Source organism: Euprymna scolopes, chromosome 18 (assembly GCF_053919585.1).
Source record: "Euprymna scolopes isolate OS-2025 chromosome 18, ASM5391958v1, whole genome shotgun sequence".
Classification (NCBI taxonomy): Eukaryota; Metazoa; Mollusca; class Cephalopoda; order Sepiida; family Sepiolidae; genus Euprymna; species Euprymna scolopes.
The window spans coordinates 17142613-17163180 of NC_136499.1; the positions used below are offsets into that span (position 1 = coordinate 17142613).

At 32.8% G+C, this 20568-nt stretch overlaps 1 protein-coding gene across 1 annotated transcript in view; it reads left to right on the top strand.

Annotated features, from left to right (window-relative positions):
• The first annotated feature begins 654 nt into the window (after window positions 1–654).
• LOC145297507 (importin-5-like) overlaps window positions 655–20568 on the top strand; it is a 109297-nt gene continuing 89383 nt past the window's right edge. Inside the window, exon 1 of the mRNA XM_080143407.1 lies at window positions 655–815. Within this exon, the coding sequence (XP_079999533.1) occupies window positions 735–815 (81 nt within the window). The 5' untranslated portion in view covers window positions 655–734. The remainder of the gene's footprint in view (window positions 816–20568) is intronic.

Below are 20568 nucleotides of genomic sequence, written 5' to 3' on the forward strand. Positions count from 1 at the left end.
ACGCATAAATCTATACTTTCGTATATTAAATTTGTGTGAGTAAATGAAGTAGTTATATATATATATATATATATATATATATATACATATATATATATATATAATTTTTAAAATGTAATTATCCACTGACACGTGTTTCGCCGTCTACGACTCATCATATAATATATATATACAGCTCCCCATGTGGGGGTACCAAATTGGTTAAAAAGGAAAATTATTCCCAACTCGCATTTAGGTAAAAAGGCACTTTTGTAAATGATTGAATTCATTCAAAACATATCGCTAAAACCAAAACAAAAACAACATCTATAATATATATATATATATATATATATATATATATATATATATATATATATATATATATGGTGATTGTTACTTCTTGACAGAAGACCATCTTTCCCTTGATATATATATTCTCAGTTTCCAAATCTACACCCCCCCCCCTAAAAAACTAATATATATATATATTAGTTTTTTAGGGGGGGTAGATTTATATATATATATATATATATATATATATATATATATATATATATATATATATATATATATATTAATTAATTAATTAGTTTTTTAGGGGAGGGTAGATTTGGAAGCTGAGAAGGCGGTTACAAGTGGCGCCACATACGCGATTAAATATCATCAAGGGGTAGATAACTGCAGATGCCAAACTGAGAAACACGCGGGAACTTGGTCATTTCTCCATTGCAGACTCTTAACCAACGATCATCATGGCGGACGATCAAACACAATTCGAAACACTGCTCGGAAATCTGCTCAGTTCGGACAATGAAATCCGGACACAGGCCGAGGTATGTCCTAAGAAAGTCCTTACGCCTTTTCTTACACTCTATGTAGCGTAATTCCAACTGTTACACCTGACTTCACTCGTAATAAAAAAATTCCCTTTCCGCCGGTTTGAGATGCCAAAATTTGCGCACGTCTGAACATACTGAAACGTTTATGATTTGCATTAAAAGAAAAAAAAGATGTGAATCTTTTTATTATTGATTTTTCTTTGTTAATGTTCTTTAAAGAACGTCTGGAAAGTCAGTTTAACGTGAAATGTCATTTAAGTATTAATTTAGATGTATTTTTGTGTGTGCTAATTCAATGAACGCAATTTCTGTAGGAAGGAATTTCTTAGAACAATTGTGTATTCGAAGTCTCGCACACATGGTTTATTTTTTGTGTGTGTGTGTGTGTACTTACATTTCATAACCGACTGTTTTAAAAGAGATCTTTCTAGTCGACATCATTATTTTATTTTTATTCGCATGTGTTTTGAAAACTAGAATATACACAAATTAACTTTTAAATTCAAATCAACGTAATCATTTGTCTCGGACCTTTTTTTTTTTTAAATGAAAAACTAAAGAGATTGGAGTTAAAAGATGTTAAAAATGTTTTATTTTCAAACTGAAACAATTGTGGTAAATTAAAAATAATCAAAGCTGTTTTATTTTCTATCTTAATGAAAACTTAAAATTCAATAATTATTCCATATAATTGACGAAAAGGTTGTAGCTAGTCAAAGATGTTTTTGTTTTTTTATCATTTTAGTAAACGCCTCGCCTCTCATAAAAAAAAATTAATCACATGGCAATTGATCTACTTTGATCATGAAAGGTTTTTTAAATTTCTAAAAGAAAATAAATTTGCTTTTTCTTATTTATGGCTCAGGCTTTAATACCGGCTAAAACTTGTAAAAATTAATTATTTGACAATTAAAAAAAAAAAAAATTAACTCCATTATTAAAGTAAATGATTTTCTTATAAAAATAATTAGTACTTACGCCGTTTACGGACCTTGCTTTTTTTTATTTTTATTTATTTTTTTTAGGTAGGATTTTCAGGTTAAATTCAATTTTTATATAGTATCGTATGTATTTATACAAAGAAGGCTCTGTGCTGAAGTAATGATTTTATTTATAAATCCATTCTTAACGTGTGGAGGGTATTTTGTAACTCGTGTACTTTTTACCTAACAATTTAATAAACAAAAGGTATTGCGAAACTTGAATTTAACTTGAAAATATTGTTTTAAAAAAAATGGCACGGTACCTTTGCATAAATACCGTATCTTTTATTAGTAATAAATATCTCCGAGTGGCTTCCGGGCCTTGATAAGTGGTGACTACCTTGTAAAAAAAAAAAAAAAAAAATTGTAGATGAAAGTACAAAAGTGACGGAAAACCTAGGTTAACAATGGGTTTCTAAATAATAGCGTTATTATTTCAGCTTGGTCTGTATTCAGCATAAGTACCAAATTACTATTTCATTTATTTTGTGGAATCTGAAAAAAAAAAAAAAAAAAAAAAAACCTCACCCAAAGCACATTCCCAGGTACCACCATCCCTCTAAATACTTGTCATTGTTAATAATAAAAATAAAATTTAGAACTTCAATTGACTGTAGATTGGCTTTGTCCTAAATTTTAAATCTTTAAAATAAACTCTAATTTTATTAAATCCAATTCAACATCCCCCCCAAATGGAGATTTGATTAGTTTTTTTTTTTTTAATCTATCAATCCAGCCAACATAACACGTGTAAAATATAAATCGATCTTATTTATTTTTCCGATCTTTTTTACATACATTAAAAGCAATCTATTTCTGAAACTTATTTATATATATATATATATATATATATATATATATATATATATATATATATATATATATATATATACACTAGGCCACCACCACCAGTGACCTGTTGGGTCAGTATTCAATATATAATCTCTTTATTTCGACATTGGTTGATTGGTCATGTTTTTAACAAGAAAGTATTAAAAAATGACTTCATAAAGGATCAGTGGCAGATTTTATAATTTTTCGACAAAAATAAAGCTCATTCCTATTTACAATGCCTCCCCACGGGACAATTAGACACCAGGGTCGTTTTTTAACGTGGAGAAAAGGAACAAAAATAAAAATTGTCCCAGTCGTGAAGTACCTCTCCTCCACCGACAGAGAACAAGAAACCGAAGTGCAGCAATCATCTGAATCCATTTTTATATATGATCTTTCGGCTGACGTACACGAGTGCTACCGGACCCCTCCAGCGAAATACGCATCGGCTCCGATCTTGTACGCAGTTCGACGTAAGGAGCAATTATTATTTTTACAAGGAAAGAATTTTTGCATGTGCGACCTAGTTTTTTTTAAATTTATTTAACGGTAACATAAGTACATAAGCACCATTTTTTTTTTTTTTTTTTTTTTTTTTTTTTTTTTTCTTGGCTTTCATTTTGTTTGTTAAATCTATCAAAAAAAAAAAACAACATAACAACAGAATACAAAAACAAAAGAATCCGCAAAGTTCAAACCATCTTGAATTTTTTGGGGTGGGTGTGGGTGGATGAATTGTAACTGTACACATCGATTCGAAAAAGTTGTAAAAAAACAAATGTATAACAAATGTTATCAAAGACAAGATAAGTTACTTTTCTACCAAACTGGATATATTTTGTGTTTTTATTCAATGTAACATGTTTATTCAGCTCGAAAAACAGTGTTTACCGATGTATTGGAAAATTCAAAATGGCGCCCTACTTTCTCTCTAACACGGTAAGTTTGGGAAAAGGTGTTATAAATAAAAAACTAGACAAAATACTGTTAGAAACTCGCTCAATATATGTTACCGTGACATAGGTTGACATATATTCGGTGGATTTTTAATAGTATTTTGTCTAGTTTATTATTTATAACACCTTTTCCCAAATTACCGTGTTAAAGAGAGAGTCGGGCACCATTTTGAATTTTCCAATACATCCGCAAACACTGTTTTTCGAGCTGAATAAACATGTTACATTGAATAAAAACACAAAGAATATATCCAGTTTGGTAGAAAAGTAACTTATCTTGCCTTTGATAACATTTATTTGTTATATATTTGTTTTTTTTTTTGTTTTTTTTTGACAACTTTTTCGAATCTGTGTACAGTAATACCCCCTTTTTTTTTTCTTTTTTTTTTTTTTTAAATAAAAAAAATAACACAGGTATCGTAAAACTTTAATCAAACGTGAAAATACTATTTAAAAATAGCGCGGATCAATAAGTGCATTCACTAGCACCAAAAAATCATATAACAATAATTCGCAAAGTTCAAGCCAAAATAAAAAAATATTCATCCAAAAAAAAAAAAATAAATAAAAATAATCTGAACACGGCAAAATAAAAAAGCCATAATAAATAAGAAAAACTAGGCGCTCCCGAAGTCGAACTCCGTCTCGTGTACGTCGGCCGATCTTTCTACTTTCACATTTTTTTCTCTAGATATCAACCAAAGTTCCAGCTCCCCACATTTTCTCACACTTTAATTTGTTCTTGAAAGTACAGTAAAACAGCAGCCTAATGCCACCCCTTTAGCTCTGTTTAAGAAACCACCCAGTTTTATGACATTTTTCAGGGCTTTAGCCAAAATACTAGTTCTTATCCCCATATGGGACAATAAGGCCTTACGAACTTACCCCCCATCTTATTTTGATGTAAATCCAGGCGATCCCCATGCTTTGATTTTCATTCGGAGTTTCCTATGCAGAAAACAGGCTTTGTTGAAATAAAAACGTTATTTAGAAATCCATTCTTAGCATGGGGAGGAGTTTTTAATTGTACTGCTAATTTACTACACAGGAGATTAAAAGTTAATTTAAATTAAATTTTAATCACAGAATTACATTTTCAATAATCACGTAAATATAAACAAAATTCTCTTTACGATATATATACCGATACCGGTGTCAACCCAGTGTGTCCCCCTTTTTTTTTTTTTTTTTATGACATGGTTCGAGGCTATTTGTACAACTAAACGGCAAATCTGCCTGTTTATATTCATTTTTTACCTTTTTCTGTTGGCTATTGTTAAAAATTTTAAAAATGTCCGAAAGTTTTATTTAAAAAAATAATCCAGTCCATATTTTGCAGAAGTACCCTTTTAAACCCTTTCCCTACTTGTCCAAGATCCAAGTATAGTATCTGTTCTTCAGATGCTGCACTGCTGCACTTCCATTTCTTGTTCTCTTTCGGTGGAGGAGCAGGGGCAGTCTTTCACGACTGAGACAATTTTTTATTTTTTACCTTTTCTCCACGTTAAAAAACGACCCTGGTGTCTAACTCTTTCCTGTGGGGTGGCATTGTAAATAGGTACAATAAACATCGTCCCTCCCCCGCTCCTCATGAAATTTATAAAGTAGTGTGACGTCATAAAGAGTGAATGGTAATTACCAAAAACCGTGGTCGTTATTTTGAAAGCAACAGCAGCCGTAACTGCTTAGTGCTTCACCAATGTCAAGTGTATGATGTCACAAATGAGTTTTTTTGTTTTGTTTTTTTTTTTTTTTCAAAAGTTGATACAAACTACCATTCATCCTTTATGATGCCATCCATGGGTAAAAAAATTCTATTATGCCGCCACGAAACTAAAAATAGAATTTATTTATTTTTTACATTTATAAAAACATGAGTATCAACCAAAGTTCAGAAACTATCTATTTACTAATATAAACAAACATTTTGCTGCCGAGCTTTTATAAACCTAGCCTCCTAATATAACAAATAGTGACCAAATGGGTCACTGGTGTCATTATTAAATATTGATGACGTTTTCGCGTGTCAGGCGGTGTTACGTGTAATCGCACGTTTCGATTCCAAATTTCTTTTATTGATAAAATCTTCATCCCACACGTCTATATAGTGTTCTTTAAACTACAATTTGTTTTAAGGGTATATATTTAATTGCCGCCCACATCGGCAATATTTGACACAAGGGTTAGATTAGATTTTTGCCTAACAAATTTAGGTGCTTGTGTTAGTTTAGGATTTTCAAGTTAAATTCAGTTTTTACTGTATCGTTTTATTAAATTGTTAGGTGAAAGTACAGAGGTAATTCTGAATCTTAATTCCTTGTTCTGTTACTAAGAATTGAGAAAAAAAAAATTTCAATTCATTTAAGTTTTATAACATTAATAAAAAAACAAAAAAAAACTAAAATACATATTGTAATTGTTCGTAAACAAAACATTCGAGTAATTGTAATAAAAAAAAAATGATTTTTTAACTACTTTAGTAAAATAGTTACCTTCCTTAGAACAAGGAGTTAAGATTCCGAATTACCAACAGTTTTTTAAAACTTTTTCCTGTTAAGAATGGCTTTCTAAATATTATTACAACACGGTTTGTAAACTGCACTAGTACCTAAATTTATCCGTCGTAAAAATAGTCGGATCGGAGTTCATCCATGTATTTTTCACTTTTTTTGTATTGTGGCTAGACCTAGTAGGATTTTAATGAAATATATGTATATAAACGTTCGTTATGGAGAATGTTTACCCCCTCCCCCTGTCCTGTTGGCGTCATCAAATGTAATTTTTCAGACAGTAATGACATTTTCACTTTTTTTTTTTTTTTTTTTACTGAAATAACTCGAAAGCCATTAATGATTTAAGTTTTAGATGTAACCATTTACTAATTGACTTTCATAACTTTCTGTATTCTTTGTTCATCGTGTACAGCTGTACAAAAATATCACGTGTACTTTTTTTTTTCTTTTAAGCAAACCGCGATCGCAAGCCGCGTGTTCGGCCTTTTTTTTTTTTTTTTTTTTTTTTTTTCTTTTTTTTTTTTTTAATGGTGTGAAAATATGAATATTCAACTTCATCATTCTTCTGTTTTATTTGATAGTATTTTAGTAAACATTACTATAGTCGACATAAATTATTTTGAAAGGGAATAACAGTTGTGAAGTTAGTCAAAAACATTTGGAAATACAAAAAAATGATTACACGTTCTGTTTTAAGTAATAATGTTAGGAAGTGGATGGGATGATCATTTAACATATAATGAAGTGAACCCTCACTCTAAAGTCTAAAATGTACTTTATTTTTATTTATTTATTTTTTTTCAGATTGTGTAAAAAATTTGTTGACAGCGTGAAATCTCACAAAAATGTTTAATAAATCTAAGATTCAATCATTGATGCTTATTTTTTTAATTAAATTTTTTAAAAGTAAAAATATTCCTACTGTTTACCCCCTCTCCCGTCGCCTCCAAAAAAAAAAAAAAAAAAAGATTCTAGTCAAGTCATTTCCCTCACAGTAAGAATATCTTTCTAAATGTTATTTCAGCACTGACCGTAAACTGCACAAGTACCTCGTTTTTTGGTAAAATAATTTAGTTGTGCTACCCGAAAATGGGTGGACGTTACCGTCTGCTGATCCGGAAGTGGGTGAATATTTTACGGGCGAATTCCCCCCCCCCCCCCCCCGATACCAAAGCCAATATTTTTGAAATGTCTTTTTCCATGTTGATTACGGTATATTGTTGGTCCTATGTAGTTCTAGGAGGTCCACCTTCTCAGGCTTTGCTTTCTCTCTTTATCAGAAGGATTAATGTTAGGCTAATCGCCTGAAGCGCCTCTACTGGAGAATGCTGACGGAGTTGTTTTAGCATTTTTTGCAGGTCAGTGTGTTCTTCTTAGCCGCTGGCTCTTTGGTCTCACTTTTCTACTCTTCGTGGGAGGGAGATGGATAACTAAGTTTAAACCATCCTAAATTGTAAATAATTTTTTGTTTTTACTGATAAGTCTTTCCGGTTATTTACATGTAATTGCCTAAAAATGGATAGAATCTCATGGAAGTCCGATTAGTAATTTGAAAACTGGTATTATTCCCTGCTCTTTTATTTATACCTTCTATATGAAGGAAAATATTAGACAATATACCGTATGTGTTTCTTGTATAAACGTATGTGTATTTATAAAATAACATTGATTTTTTTTTTTTTTTTTTTTTTTTATAAATATTTATTGACATTAACTAAAAAATAAGGGTGAAAAAAAATCTTTAAAAGATGTAAACCTGACTATTAGGCACCTCTAATGCGCACCACAGTTTTAACTCCCACCCCTATATGTAACACAATGTAACTAATTTCATTTAATATTATCATCTTAACTTTTTTACCATTTAAAAGAAGCTTCAAATAAACTATTATTTTTTTATATTTTTTATACAAAAAATAATGAAAATTTAAGACTAAAATCGTGTTTACATTATTGATGCTTTAAAACAGTGATCCTGTGTAGTGACGTTTTTTAAACCGTAAACATACACGTTTTAAAAATTTAGCAAAAATCAAATAAGTCATATTTTCTTGAAATTTTTTATATTTATTCCTTATTAAATAAACTTAGATAATAAAAGTAAGTTTCATTGAATTTATTAGGAATTTTTTTTTAAGGTATCCCCCCCCCCATATTTCATGTTACGAAAACTAAAAATAAATATAGGTCCATAAAATGTCAACCTTTTTATTTATTTTTTTTTATTTTTTTTAAGCTGAAAAGATCAAATTTAAAAAAAGTTACATATATACACGTTGACTTTAGCTTTAATGGTGTAATGTACAGGCACGTTACATCCGTTGAATTTAGCTTTAATGATGTAATGTACAGGCAAATTGATGGTGTGTCTATGGGCTCCGTGTTGGGACCTACATTGGCCAACATTTTTGTAGGATTCCATGAGGAAAAATTAATCTCCGGTCCCATAAAACCATTGGTCTATTTTAGATACGTAGACGATACGTTTTGCCTATTTGATAGTAATTCGGAGGCAAACAAATTTTTCTTGTTACTAAACAGTATGCATCCGGCGTTAAAGTATACGTATGAAAGTGAAGATAATTTTGCCCTGGCGTTTCTCGATGTTTTGGTGACAAAAACTCCATCTAGTTACCTTACATCGATTTATCGCAAACCAACATTCACTGGGCTGTATACCCGCTGGGATTCATTCTGCTCTAACAAGCGCAAATATAATTTAATTTGGACATTAACATATTGTGCCCTAATGATCTGCTCGCCAGAAAAATTGGATGAGGAATTAAATACAATTACAGATGCTTTGTCCAATAATGGGTATCCTTTAGATGTAATTGAAACCACCATTAAAAGAAAAAGAGCATATTTTTTTACGAACAAAACCCAATACGGTGGATAAATGTCCGGTTTATATTCGATTGCCGTGGTTGGGGAAAGTAAGTTAAAAACTCACCAAACAAATTAGTTCAACTGTTGAAGGATGCTATTTTGCTTCAAATGTTTGTGTTGTGTATAATACAAAACCATTAATGGCTTCCAATAAAAAAGATGTTCTACCCCCTCATCATATTAGTAATGTTATTTATTCATTTAAATGTGGTTGTGGTGCCGATTACGTAGGTCGAACGTTTTTAAAATTGGAAAGTCGCATACAACAACATGTACCGAGCAAAATCAGGAATGGAACAGTCCTACCTACTGACACTGTAAACAACACATATGGATCCGCTATAACGGAACACTTTATTAACTACCGGGATTGTGCAACGAACTTCAGAATCAACTCTTTCTCCGTATTGTCGAGCTCACTTCCGTATATCATCTAAAAGTCTTGGAGACTGTTCACGTTCGCCTTAGGAAGCCTTTGTAAGCAAAAGGACTGCTTGTTGGGTTTGAACGTGATCAGCCTTTAAAAATTCATCCGCATATGATTGCTCTTGCTTCCGTCTCTTTTTTAGATTTTATTATTCAGGAAAACTAATTACTAAAAAATAAATCCCTCGATTCCAATTTTGATGAGTGTGGTCGAAACATGTCAATTAACTCGTTTATATTTATTTATTTTTTTTTTTAAATATAAAATGAATTCCGAAGGAATACGTCTTCCCTTCATGGTTTCCTTAGTAAAGTTTTGTACCCCCAAGAAAATCATGAAAAAAAATATATATATATATATATATATATACACATTAAATATGTATGAATAAAAAATCAATACATAAAATATATGTTTATATTTTTTCTTTATTTCCTGTGTGTTGACATGTAAGAATACAAAGTCTTTTGAAAAAAAAACAATGTTTCCTTCAAAAGCACATAATTTTCGATCTTCCTCTGAATATATATATATATATATATATATAATCCTGTTATTTATTTCACTTAAAGTTGTAAATAAAATTGGACATAAAATCAATATTAAAAACTTTTTCTTGATAATGTTTTTTCTCGGTATAAGTTGAATTACAACAAAAAAACAATTCTAAAAAATAATTACTTTTAAAAAGCTTTAAATGATATTTTAATTTCAATATTCTGCGATATGAAATTTAAACAGATTTTTTATAACAGGTTTCCAATATTAAAAAAATACATTCATATAATAGAATATATGACTCTTGATATAATAAAAATCCAAAATCAGCCTAAAAAAATTTTTGATTTATTTGAATTGATAGAATGTGAACTTTATATTTTGTGCTTTTTCCCAAAAAATACGAAGGCTTTTAGCAACATTATCTTTTATATACATAAGTGTCAACACGTTAAAATTTATTTTATTAACTCATCTGTGTAGTAAAAAAGTCTGTTTTACTATGTAAAAAATGTGAAAATCCAATAAAAAAAAAAAAAACATTATAGTACCAATGGCCATCCATAGAAATTGGTAAACACATGAAATGGTGACATTGTTGGTATTGTGTAAAACGTTGATGTTTTACACAAAGCTATGGAGATACCTAATGACTAAATTTTTTAATTTTTGGGGCAATGCTTATATATATAGCTTATTACAAAATTTGAATATTTTAATATGAACATGAATGTAGCCGAATAATATAAAAATATATTTATGGTAAATTTTTAACGCATATTTTCGAGAGTAATATGTAAATAAAAAATTTTTTTTTTTTAAACTCGATTTTTTTTTTTTTAAAAACTCGATTTTTTTTTTTTTTTTTTTTTTTTTTTTTTTTTTTTTTTTTTTTTTCCCCCCATTTCTTGGACTAGCATTTGCATAAAATAGTTAGTTTTGTTTGTATCAAGATAATCATGGTACGACACAATCACGTCGACACACCGGTTCTCGCCAGATTACCGAAGTTAAGCAACGTTGAGCCTGGCCGGTACCAGATGGGTGATCATTTGGGAAGGCTAGGTGCTGTATGTACCTTCTGGGAAGGTTGGGCATAGTGCCAGCACCCTCACCCCGTAAAAAGAACTCGGTCGCTACAAAAGCATCTACAAAAGTTGTAGATGGCCTATGTCCCCCCAGGGGCTCAAGGCTATGGGAGATAATCATGGGATGAAACTAAAAATTAATATTTTAAAAAAACAAAAACTTGCTTACGTTTGAATAATAAGATGGGCAGACATGAATGAGCCCCCACCCCACCCCCTATAATTTTTTTTTTTTTTTTTTTTGCGACGGATTATTGAATGGACAAGCCTACCAGATTCTAAAAAAAAAAAATGAAAAAGTCAATATTTAACTATTTGTAGGGGGTGCTTGGTTTCTAATGCAATGTTTTAGTAAGTCGATCACCCATTTTAGAACTACTTTTAAAACGTTTTTAGGCCAAATCTTGTGAATTTTACTTTTTTGAAGCCTTTTTTAATTTCACTTGAAACTTGCCCTTTTTCTGATTATTTTTGTGACAATTCATGGAAACCAGTGATCAATGGTAGCGTGAGTGACCCTTAAATTCGAAACCCGGCCGCTAGGAAACAAAAAGGCGACATATATTCAAATTCGACCTCATCTTATAATTTGCACATGTCGAATTTGGGTAAATAAGAAGCCAGTATTTCTTTAAGTGGGGAGAAGAGCTTTTACTCTGTTTTTAGTCATTTTGTACATACGATTACTTTGCATGTCGGTGGAAAAAGAATGCCGGATTTTTGTTTGTATGGTTAACTCGCGTGTCAGTGAGAGAAAAAGACCATTTTTTTGTGCACAAAACGGTATTTGGCAGTTTAAAACTTTGATTTCAAGGCTTCAAAGCTATTTCGGACGTTATCATGGCGAAACTACAACTAAGCAGTGACATGGCGACACCATTTACTGGCGAGGGAGACCTAGTAAGTAGCATGGCTGGAGAAGTTAAGGTTGGTCATGAAACTAAAAGATAAATGATATGGCAAGCCTGTTGCCATTTTATCTGAAGGGGGATGCATTTGCCCTCTACTTAAAAATGAGTGAGATTGACCAACTGGACAGCAAGCGGATAGACTCGATTAAAGGTGGCATTCATGGATAGTGCATTTACAGTCTACAGGAAGTTAACCCGACGGTGAAATGGGTTGGCGAGCAGGTGGATGTTTGTGAACAATATAAAACGGTTGGTTGGACTTGCTGGTTTTGAGGAAGTCGGACTAAAACAACTTGCCAAATTAGTGTTTGTCACAGGATTCCCTGATGCCATTTTCATTGAACTTCAGCAGGCACCAAAAATTAAGACCCTAACCATAGAAGACCTAAGAGCAAGAGTGTTGACGTCAACCAAGAGCCAAAGCCTTCACGTGGTTGCAGTTTTGAGTCTATCAAATGGTAAATCTGCTGTTCCTACTGGGGATAGCTCTGGCATAGGAGTAAACTGCTTCAAATGCAACCACAAGGGTCACATCGCGAAAAATTGCTGACGACGTCATTGCTACTGATGCGGTAAGGTTGCCAAGGACTGTTTGGGAAACGAACAAGGGGGTGAGGCATAAGTGCCAGCCTACTTCCCGACTAAGATGTAAATGTGGCGCTCCCAGTTGATAGAATGCAGTGTTCAGCATTGACACAGGATGCTCACACACAAATTTAGATACAAACGATGTCAATCCTGGAAGATAGCAAAAGTGGACGTTCTAACAATTGGATGCTGCGGAAGAGAAATCACTATTTCAACAAACAAAAGTGACTGTTAGGATCGATGCTCTGGTCGTGTTTGGTAAACCACTGGGATGTGATAAAAGCATTGGGGGGGGGGGGCCATCACTGTTGGACGTACAGGGATGTAGTTCGGATCGCCATCTGGAAAGACCTAGAAGACACTCGGAACTCCCAAAGGAATAATTCCATTGATGGCTGTGATGATAAGGCAACGGTGCGACCAGTGATGGACTACGAACTCATTTATGGTGAATGCAGATGTTTGTGCAAGTGGTGCCAAAAGGGCCAAATGTATCACTGCTTGATCTCCGGATCTTGCTTTGGCTTTTCCAACAGTACATTCTGCCTGATACTACTGTTGTGGCTACAGCACGAATTGCATGGATTCGCCAATTGTGAAAAAGTCCTAAAATTCTGTTGATCCCTTGACACAGGTCATCACTAACCAGATAGAAAGTGTACGTAATCAGACAAAGCTATGCAATGATTGGATTCATCTGTTAATATAAATCTCACCTGTCTGTTTAAATGTATGTATGTATGTCTGCCTGCCTAAAACTTTCAACAGAGGTGATGAATCTTCAAAAGATCAGTATCATTTTGAAGCTTGACCCTTCGGATGCCAAATATCGAAAAATTGTCTAAAAACATTACTTCGTTCACTCTCAACTGGGCACTTTCCTACAAGGAAGGATCACTTTTTTCGACGATATTTTCAAAAGTCATCCCCTCTTTTCGATTGACTAGCTTTATTTATTCTGGTTTGACGATGGATGCAACGGCAAAGAGGTAACCTTTTTTTCACATTCTTTTCCTCCTTCGCGGTACGGGTTCGAGCTCGTCTGCCTGTCTACTACCACTTTTTTTATTTTTGCTTAACACATCTCCAAATGCTGGGCACCCAGATTAGTATCTAATAGAATTGATGTGGTGAAAAAATTTGAACATACAGTAGAACCCTGGGATACGGCATTAATCTGTTCTGGGGTTGGGGTCGTAAGGTGAAATCACCGTATGGCGAGGCTTAAGCAAAATTTTATACAGTGCATAAAAGTTAATAACAAAATACAGTACAGTATATAATACACATGTATTTAATCAAATAAAATTATAAATAACACCATAAGGCGGGGTAAATACCTTGACCAGGGGTTGGAAAAACTTCATATTCCACATTGTAACCTGAAAAAAAACGTACTCGGGGTTCCTCTGAATTTCTATTGTCTTTACACTTGTTGCGCACAAACTTGTCTTCTTTCAACTAGTGATTCCAATGCGCTTCTTGTACATCCATGATTACAAACGTGCCAGAGAAAATTAAGTTGCATCTGATTCTGTTTCTACAAACAGTGTATAGGAATTTTCCTCTTTTCTGAGGAATTTCTAACGCTACAGTCCCTGATTATCTCTTTGGTTTTGGTAACGTTCGCTTTCACACAATTACTTTTCATAACATTCTTCCAAGTTTTTAACAAACAAATCATCCATTGTTTCATAGGCAAGTACTAAATCATCAGTACAGAGGGGGGATCACCAACCTCTGTCCCATGGGCCAAATCCGGCTCTTGAGTGAATTGTACACATGCGCAAATATACGTTTATAACTTAGTCTGTTCATTTTTAACTATTTCTTATCTGACTGATGATAGCTTAAACTGTAACGACTAAGCTGAAGCACTAAATGGTTTGGTTTTGATTCCAGTTAATGGCACCCAAGTCTTTATTTTTTCTACTTTTGAAATAACTACTATATATTAAGTACAAGGTAATAATCAATAGAGAATTGGTTCTATAATAATGACTATAAAATCTGCATAAATTGAAATATATTTGAGTGCATTTTACTGCCGGACAATGCCAAGCACCCTGCTAGTTTATTATAGACCATTAAAAAAATAGTTATGATGCAAATTAGGCATATCATAAGATTCCCCAAAACCTCTGGCCTTGGAGGGGAAACTAAAACTTGTTGCTGCTATGGTTTCAAATGATCTGAAATAACAGCAAGGGGAAACTTGATTCCAAATATTTCTCATGTTATGTTTCCCCTCTTTTGGAAATAGGGTACGGTTATGAATATCTCCAGTATCAAATAATCCTTATAAGCTGTGAAATTTACTTGTAGGTATGAAAACCAAAGAAGGAGATATGACATATGAGAAATATTTGGAATCAAATCTAACCTTGCTGTTATTTCAAATCATTTGAAACCATAGTAGCAAGTTGTAGTCTCCCCTCCATCAAGGCCAGAGGTTTTGGCGGAACTATCAGATATTTTATAATTCATATGTAAAACTAGGAAAACAAATGACTATGATTGAAACATTTTATGGCTGTAAAAATGTGCCAAAAATGGGCTCTGGATGATGGATGATCCTTTTAATGTGCGATCTTAAGGGCAAAAGTCACATAGTTCATTACACAATTCAGGTCATTACCTTTCCAACGAGCCTTTGTTTGTTAAATTCTGATGAATAGTCGCTGAGATTTGGAACTTATACCACCTTTTTTGACATATATATATATTACTCTAGCTAAATCGAATATTGAGATGCTTATATCTTTGGTTCTATGTGACGAAGCTACAGGAAAATTTGCAGACTTCTTGAGGATTATAATACTATTCAATGGTTAAAAATTTTATGAAAATTATTATAAAAGAAGCTATATTTTCAAACCAATAAAATATGCCCAAATTTGTCTATATTTGTATATATAGTGTCCTGGTAGGCAGCATCAGTTTTGCTGCTTTGGTTGTCTCTCCTCTGGCCTTGCCAGGCCACCACTACACATACACTTTAAAAACTATCTTGTATCATTCACAGGTCGTTTCAATCGTAATACATGTGTGATGAAAAATATTTGATATTTATTCACTTAGATTTTTTTTTTTTTTAATTCTAGGGGGTGATGATGAAAAAATGGTAAATACCAACTGTGTCATATTCCATTAAAGAATTTGATCTAAAAGCTTTCAACGGGATGTATACACCAATTATATCTGTAGGAATGTCTTGAATATCCAAATTTGAATTTTGGATATAACTTAAATGTAAAATCTAATTTTCTTTTTTTAAAGACTTTATTTTAAAAGATCTGAATATTTGAGGTTTCATTAATTTTGATTTATTGATAAACATGGGAATTTCTTTGCTTGATTTTTGAAACCATCTTTTGATGGTAAGCAGATAATCTTTGTTCTTTTTGACTCTTGTGATAGTCATTTCTTTCCATTTTCGTTGAGGGGGGGGGTTGCACATCCTGTACTGCTTCTACCATGCGTTATGTTAAAGCTTTCAAACCATTAAATATCATGCATATGTCAAGCACCTGATTTTTGTTGCAAACATCCAGTCTTTGACATTTGCAGTTTTTGGATGCATCCAAGCATCTCTATGAAGATATTCTGTCCATCTTATCTTCTTCGGTGTGAAATTGCATTTTCACCGATGCAGTCGGATTAGAGAGATACTTTTTTTTTTTTTTTTTTTTTTTTTTTTTTTTTTTTCTTAAGAAATCTGCTTATCAGCAGAAATTCTGCTTTTCAAATATACTTAACTTCGGAAATGACTTTTTAGCCCTCAATTTGGAGAGAGAGAAAAAAAAAAAAAATCAATTATATTTTTTTAGGTGATTACCTGTGAACGCCTTAAAAATATTGACATTAAAAAAAAATTGTGGGGATCAGTTTTGCATATAGATTTTATATAAAACTTGGCCATTCTTGCCTTTTTAGAGCAGTTAACCCTCTAAAATGACTTCCAGTCTGTAGTAGAATGAGAACGTAACTGGAGAGTAAAATGTATTACTACTAAGACTCTTTTCTTTCAACAAAGAACTTTTCTAGTCACTAATTGCCAAGGATAATAATGCTAACCAAGAGTTCATCATTCAAACTCCTCAGCCTAACATTCACAGGTAACATGAATTGGAGCAAATACAAATAAGACATTGCCAAGGCTGCTGCAAAGAAAGTGGGCACCCTCTACTAAGCTAGAAAAATACTCACACCTGACAATATCCTATATCTCTACAAAGCCACCATTCATGAGGTATTCTTGCCACATGTGGACCGATGTATAGTCTCCAATTTTGCACTGTCAACCAAGCTCCAACTCCTGTCCCATCACCACAATGTTGCATCCATGTGCTTGTTTTACAATTACTTTCAATCGAATGTGCCCAGACGAGTATTTTTTTTAGGAGCCACCAGTATATAAAAGAACCACAAGTTGCGCTATATGAAAGTGTTTCAATTCTGCCAGAGCTGAATTGATGCCATCCTGAATCCTCAAACTTTTCGATCAATTTTCATATGAATTTTCAGTTGTGAAATGTTGATTTCTTTTAATAATAGAACAAGGCTATATTTTGAGGTCTACAGTTATACTAGTCTGACTTATGAAAAAGTTTTCCTTATCGGCTGGGGCTATAGGATATGCCAACTATGTAACGTCATCTATTAACTGTGAGTGATGACTTGTGATGCCTAAGGACAAAATTCTGATAACTGAGGAGCTGATGGAACAAAATGGTCATTTGCTGCTACGCTCTACTAAATCTATTACTTGGACTAGACGTTTTCTCAGTGAGGATTATCTGATAGGAAGTGATAGGTACTGCTGGTCGGGAAATCCAAACCCAGTCAACAAAGCCACCCTTACCTTAGCAGGTTAGCATCTTTCCTCCAGGCCATCCACAACTAATGCATAAAGAGAAGGAAATGAATGCCAATTTCGATGCGCTTTCACAGTAAACATGATATTCAACAACAGGAAATTCGAATGCTGCATTTTCGCTAAAGTTAACCACCGTTTAATTCCTTAACTAGGGTTCAACTTTAATTTTCTTAAAGGGGTTTTATAACTATTTTTATTTTTTAAATAAATTGTAACAATTTTTATAGCTAGATATTAAATGTTTCATGCATATGTAAATATCAATGCAAGAAGTGATAATTACTGCTGGTCGTGAGATTTGATATATATTGTATGTAACCCTAACATCCTACATTACCCCCCCCCCCAACCTATCACTGATCCTTACTCTCGTATATGACACAACTAAATGAAACAAAGCCAAAATTACCACACTAAATCTTAAAACTCTATCCAAATCCCAAACTATGTAAAGAGAAACAGAATAAGAGACTCTAGGAAATGTAGAACCATGCGATTTAGATTCCATTAAAAATCTAAATCTTCAAGAATTAAATTTGAAGAATTGGAAAATATGGAACCTGAAAATAAGGATCAGCACAAAACGTTCTTGTAAAATTTCTTAAAAAGACAAATTGCCAAAAAGAATCGAAACTAACAAGCCAGAGATATATAAAAACATAAACACGTTCACAATGTAATTGTATTCAAGTGTAGAAGAACGAAGGTAATGATAATGCACAAGGTGTGAAATGAATCCGTGGGGAAAATCTAAACAGCTTGCAAGAAACCGTCCTTAAGGAGAGAGAATCATTATGAAATATGTCAAAGTTATACCACTTATGACAACGTAACTAAATCAGAAACAATCGAACCATCTGTGGCACGCGAATAATAACTAAACAAAAAACTAATATTGCATGATATATTACAATTGCGTGTTGACCTTCAAGTAATAGCATTAAGCTTCGATTCATCAAACATTCACAATATGTTCGATCGACGTCCCACCAAAATAGAAATTGAAAAATTGATTGATCAACTTCCTTTATATATATATCTGCTTGTATATAAACCTCACTTTGTATTAGTTTGTTCTCTATGGACTCCAAAAAAACTGGGACTTTTTTTTTTTCTTTTAGGTTTCACACAAATGTATATTGTGTGTCTGGGAATATTCTTATATAGGTTTTGTATCCAAATGCCTCTGATAAGTATTAAAAAGAAAAAAAAAAACGGCGTGATTTTGACTATAGTTGACGTCCAACATCACAAGTGCATTTGAGAAGTTTTATCACCGCACAAACAGAAAGCCCCAGCATATAAAATAGACAGTAGGTTCTTTGACATGACAGAGGCACATTCGAAATTAATATTTCTGTTTAGAGCACGATGGGACCATGATATTTGATTTTTGCATTTTAAACTTAAATTCAAGCCATTATATAAAAATAATTTTATTAAAATCAACAGTAGTTCTCTACAGTGCAATGTCAGCTACAATGTATTGTGGATTAAGTCACTGCAGGAAGATATGTAGAGCTTCCTCCTGGTGCACTGCAGTAAGTCCCCAAACAGAGCAGGCAAACATTCAATTTGATTGAAAAGTAGGTGATTTCACCGATTTCCGTGGCAATAAAAGTATGGGGGGGGGTGAAACATTTATTGATCTTCATGCAATCCTGGACAATGCCAGGTCTCCCTGCTAGTAATCTATGAGAATAATATTTCTTTATGAAAGTGGGTTACAATAAAACCGAATTACAATAAAACCGATTTCATTTCGAATTCAAAGTTTGTCTGAATGAAGGCTAAATGGCAAAACAGAATTTATTATTCGAAAGATGTCTGGACTGGTAAAATGATAGTCTTGGCCTGGCTTTCCAGTCATATCGGCATCACAAGAAATCAAAGGACTGACATACTTGTGAAAGAAGTAACTAAAATGACAACTCCTTAAACTTACTCTTTTGTTAAGAGTCGCATAGATTTGTTTGCTATGGATAATCAGCACTATATATGGTGTAGATTTTTTTTTTTTTTTTTTTTTAGCAAATATAAAAATAGGTTTTATTCAGTTACTTGAACTTTATAGCAAAATTATAACCTTTATAATAAAAACTAGCCTGGGTGCCCGGCATTGCCCGGGTGTTTGGAGGTGTGTGTTGAGCAAAAAAAGAAAAAAGTTGTAGTAGGCAGTGGAGGTGTAAGGGTGTTGGCTGAGCAAAAAAAAAAAAAAAGAATAGAAGTGTTAAGCAGGCTCGAACCCTTATCACGCCAGAGGAAAAAGAGATGGGGGAAAAAAAAACTGTCTTACTGATGTGCCCACCGTGGTTGTGACGTCATGGGCAGTCGAAATAACGCCTTTTATGCAATGTCGTGGAATTGAGGATTGAATGACTTGCAAAAAAATGTCTGAAAAAAAAAAAAAAAAAAAAAAAAACGACCCTCCCTATACAAAACGGCTCAGTTGAGGGTGAAGAAAATGTTTTTGGCAAATTTTTCAATATTGGTTGTCGAAAAGGTCGAGCTTCAAAATGATACCGATCTTGTGAAAATCCGTTACATCTGTCAAAAGTTTTAGGCAGACATACATACATACAGATTTTTGCTCTTTATATTATAAATGTTTATGAACTGTTTTTTTTTTTTTCTACATCAAACATAAAAAATATAACTTATAAAAAATGTTTATAACTTTTTTTTTTTTGCCATGAGTTTGTTTAAAAAAATATTTATGAACTGTTTGTTTTTTTATATATATATTTTATATATATAGACTAGCGAAGGGTACCCGGCGTTGCCCGGGTGTTTGGAGGTGTGTGGGGAGGTTAAAAAAAAAAAAGTAAATATGAGGATCAAACCCGAACCCTTAAGGCAAAGTTGTAAATTAAAGTGTGAAAATAAAAAAACGTGCGACGTTAACCATTGCCCCACCGTGGAATGCTTACGGAAACACGTTTGAATTTATTTAATTAGTTGGATTTTGCAGGTGCTCGTTTCAATGAGTTAATGAGGTCAAGTTTGACTGTGGGATTTCATTTACTGCTGAACGCTTTCCCCCTCCCCCCATGATGTTATAGGAAAAAGACTAACCCATATGCGGCGAGCGACAAATATTGAATATTTATCTTCCCGAAATCGAGCAAATTAAATAGACAGGCGAGCTTCGTTGTTAACTATGAGATATTACGATTCATAT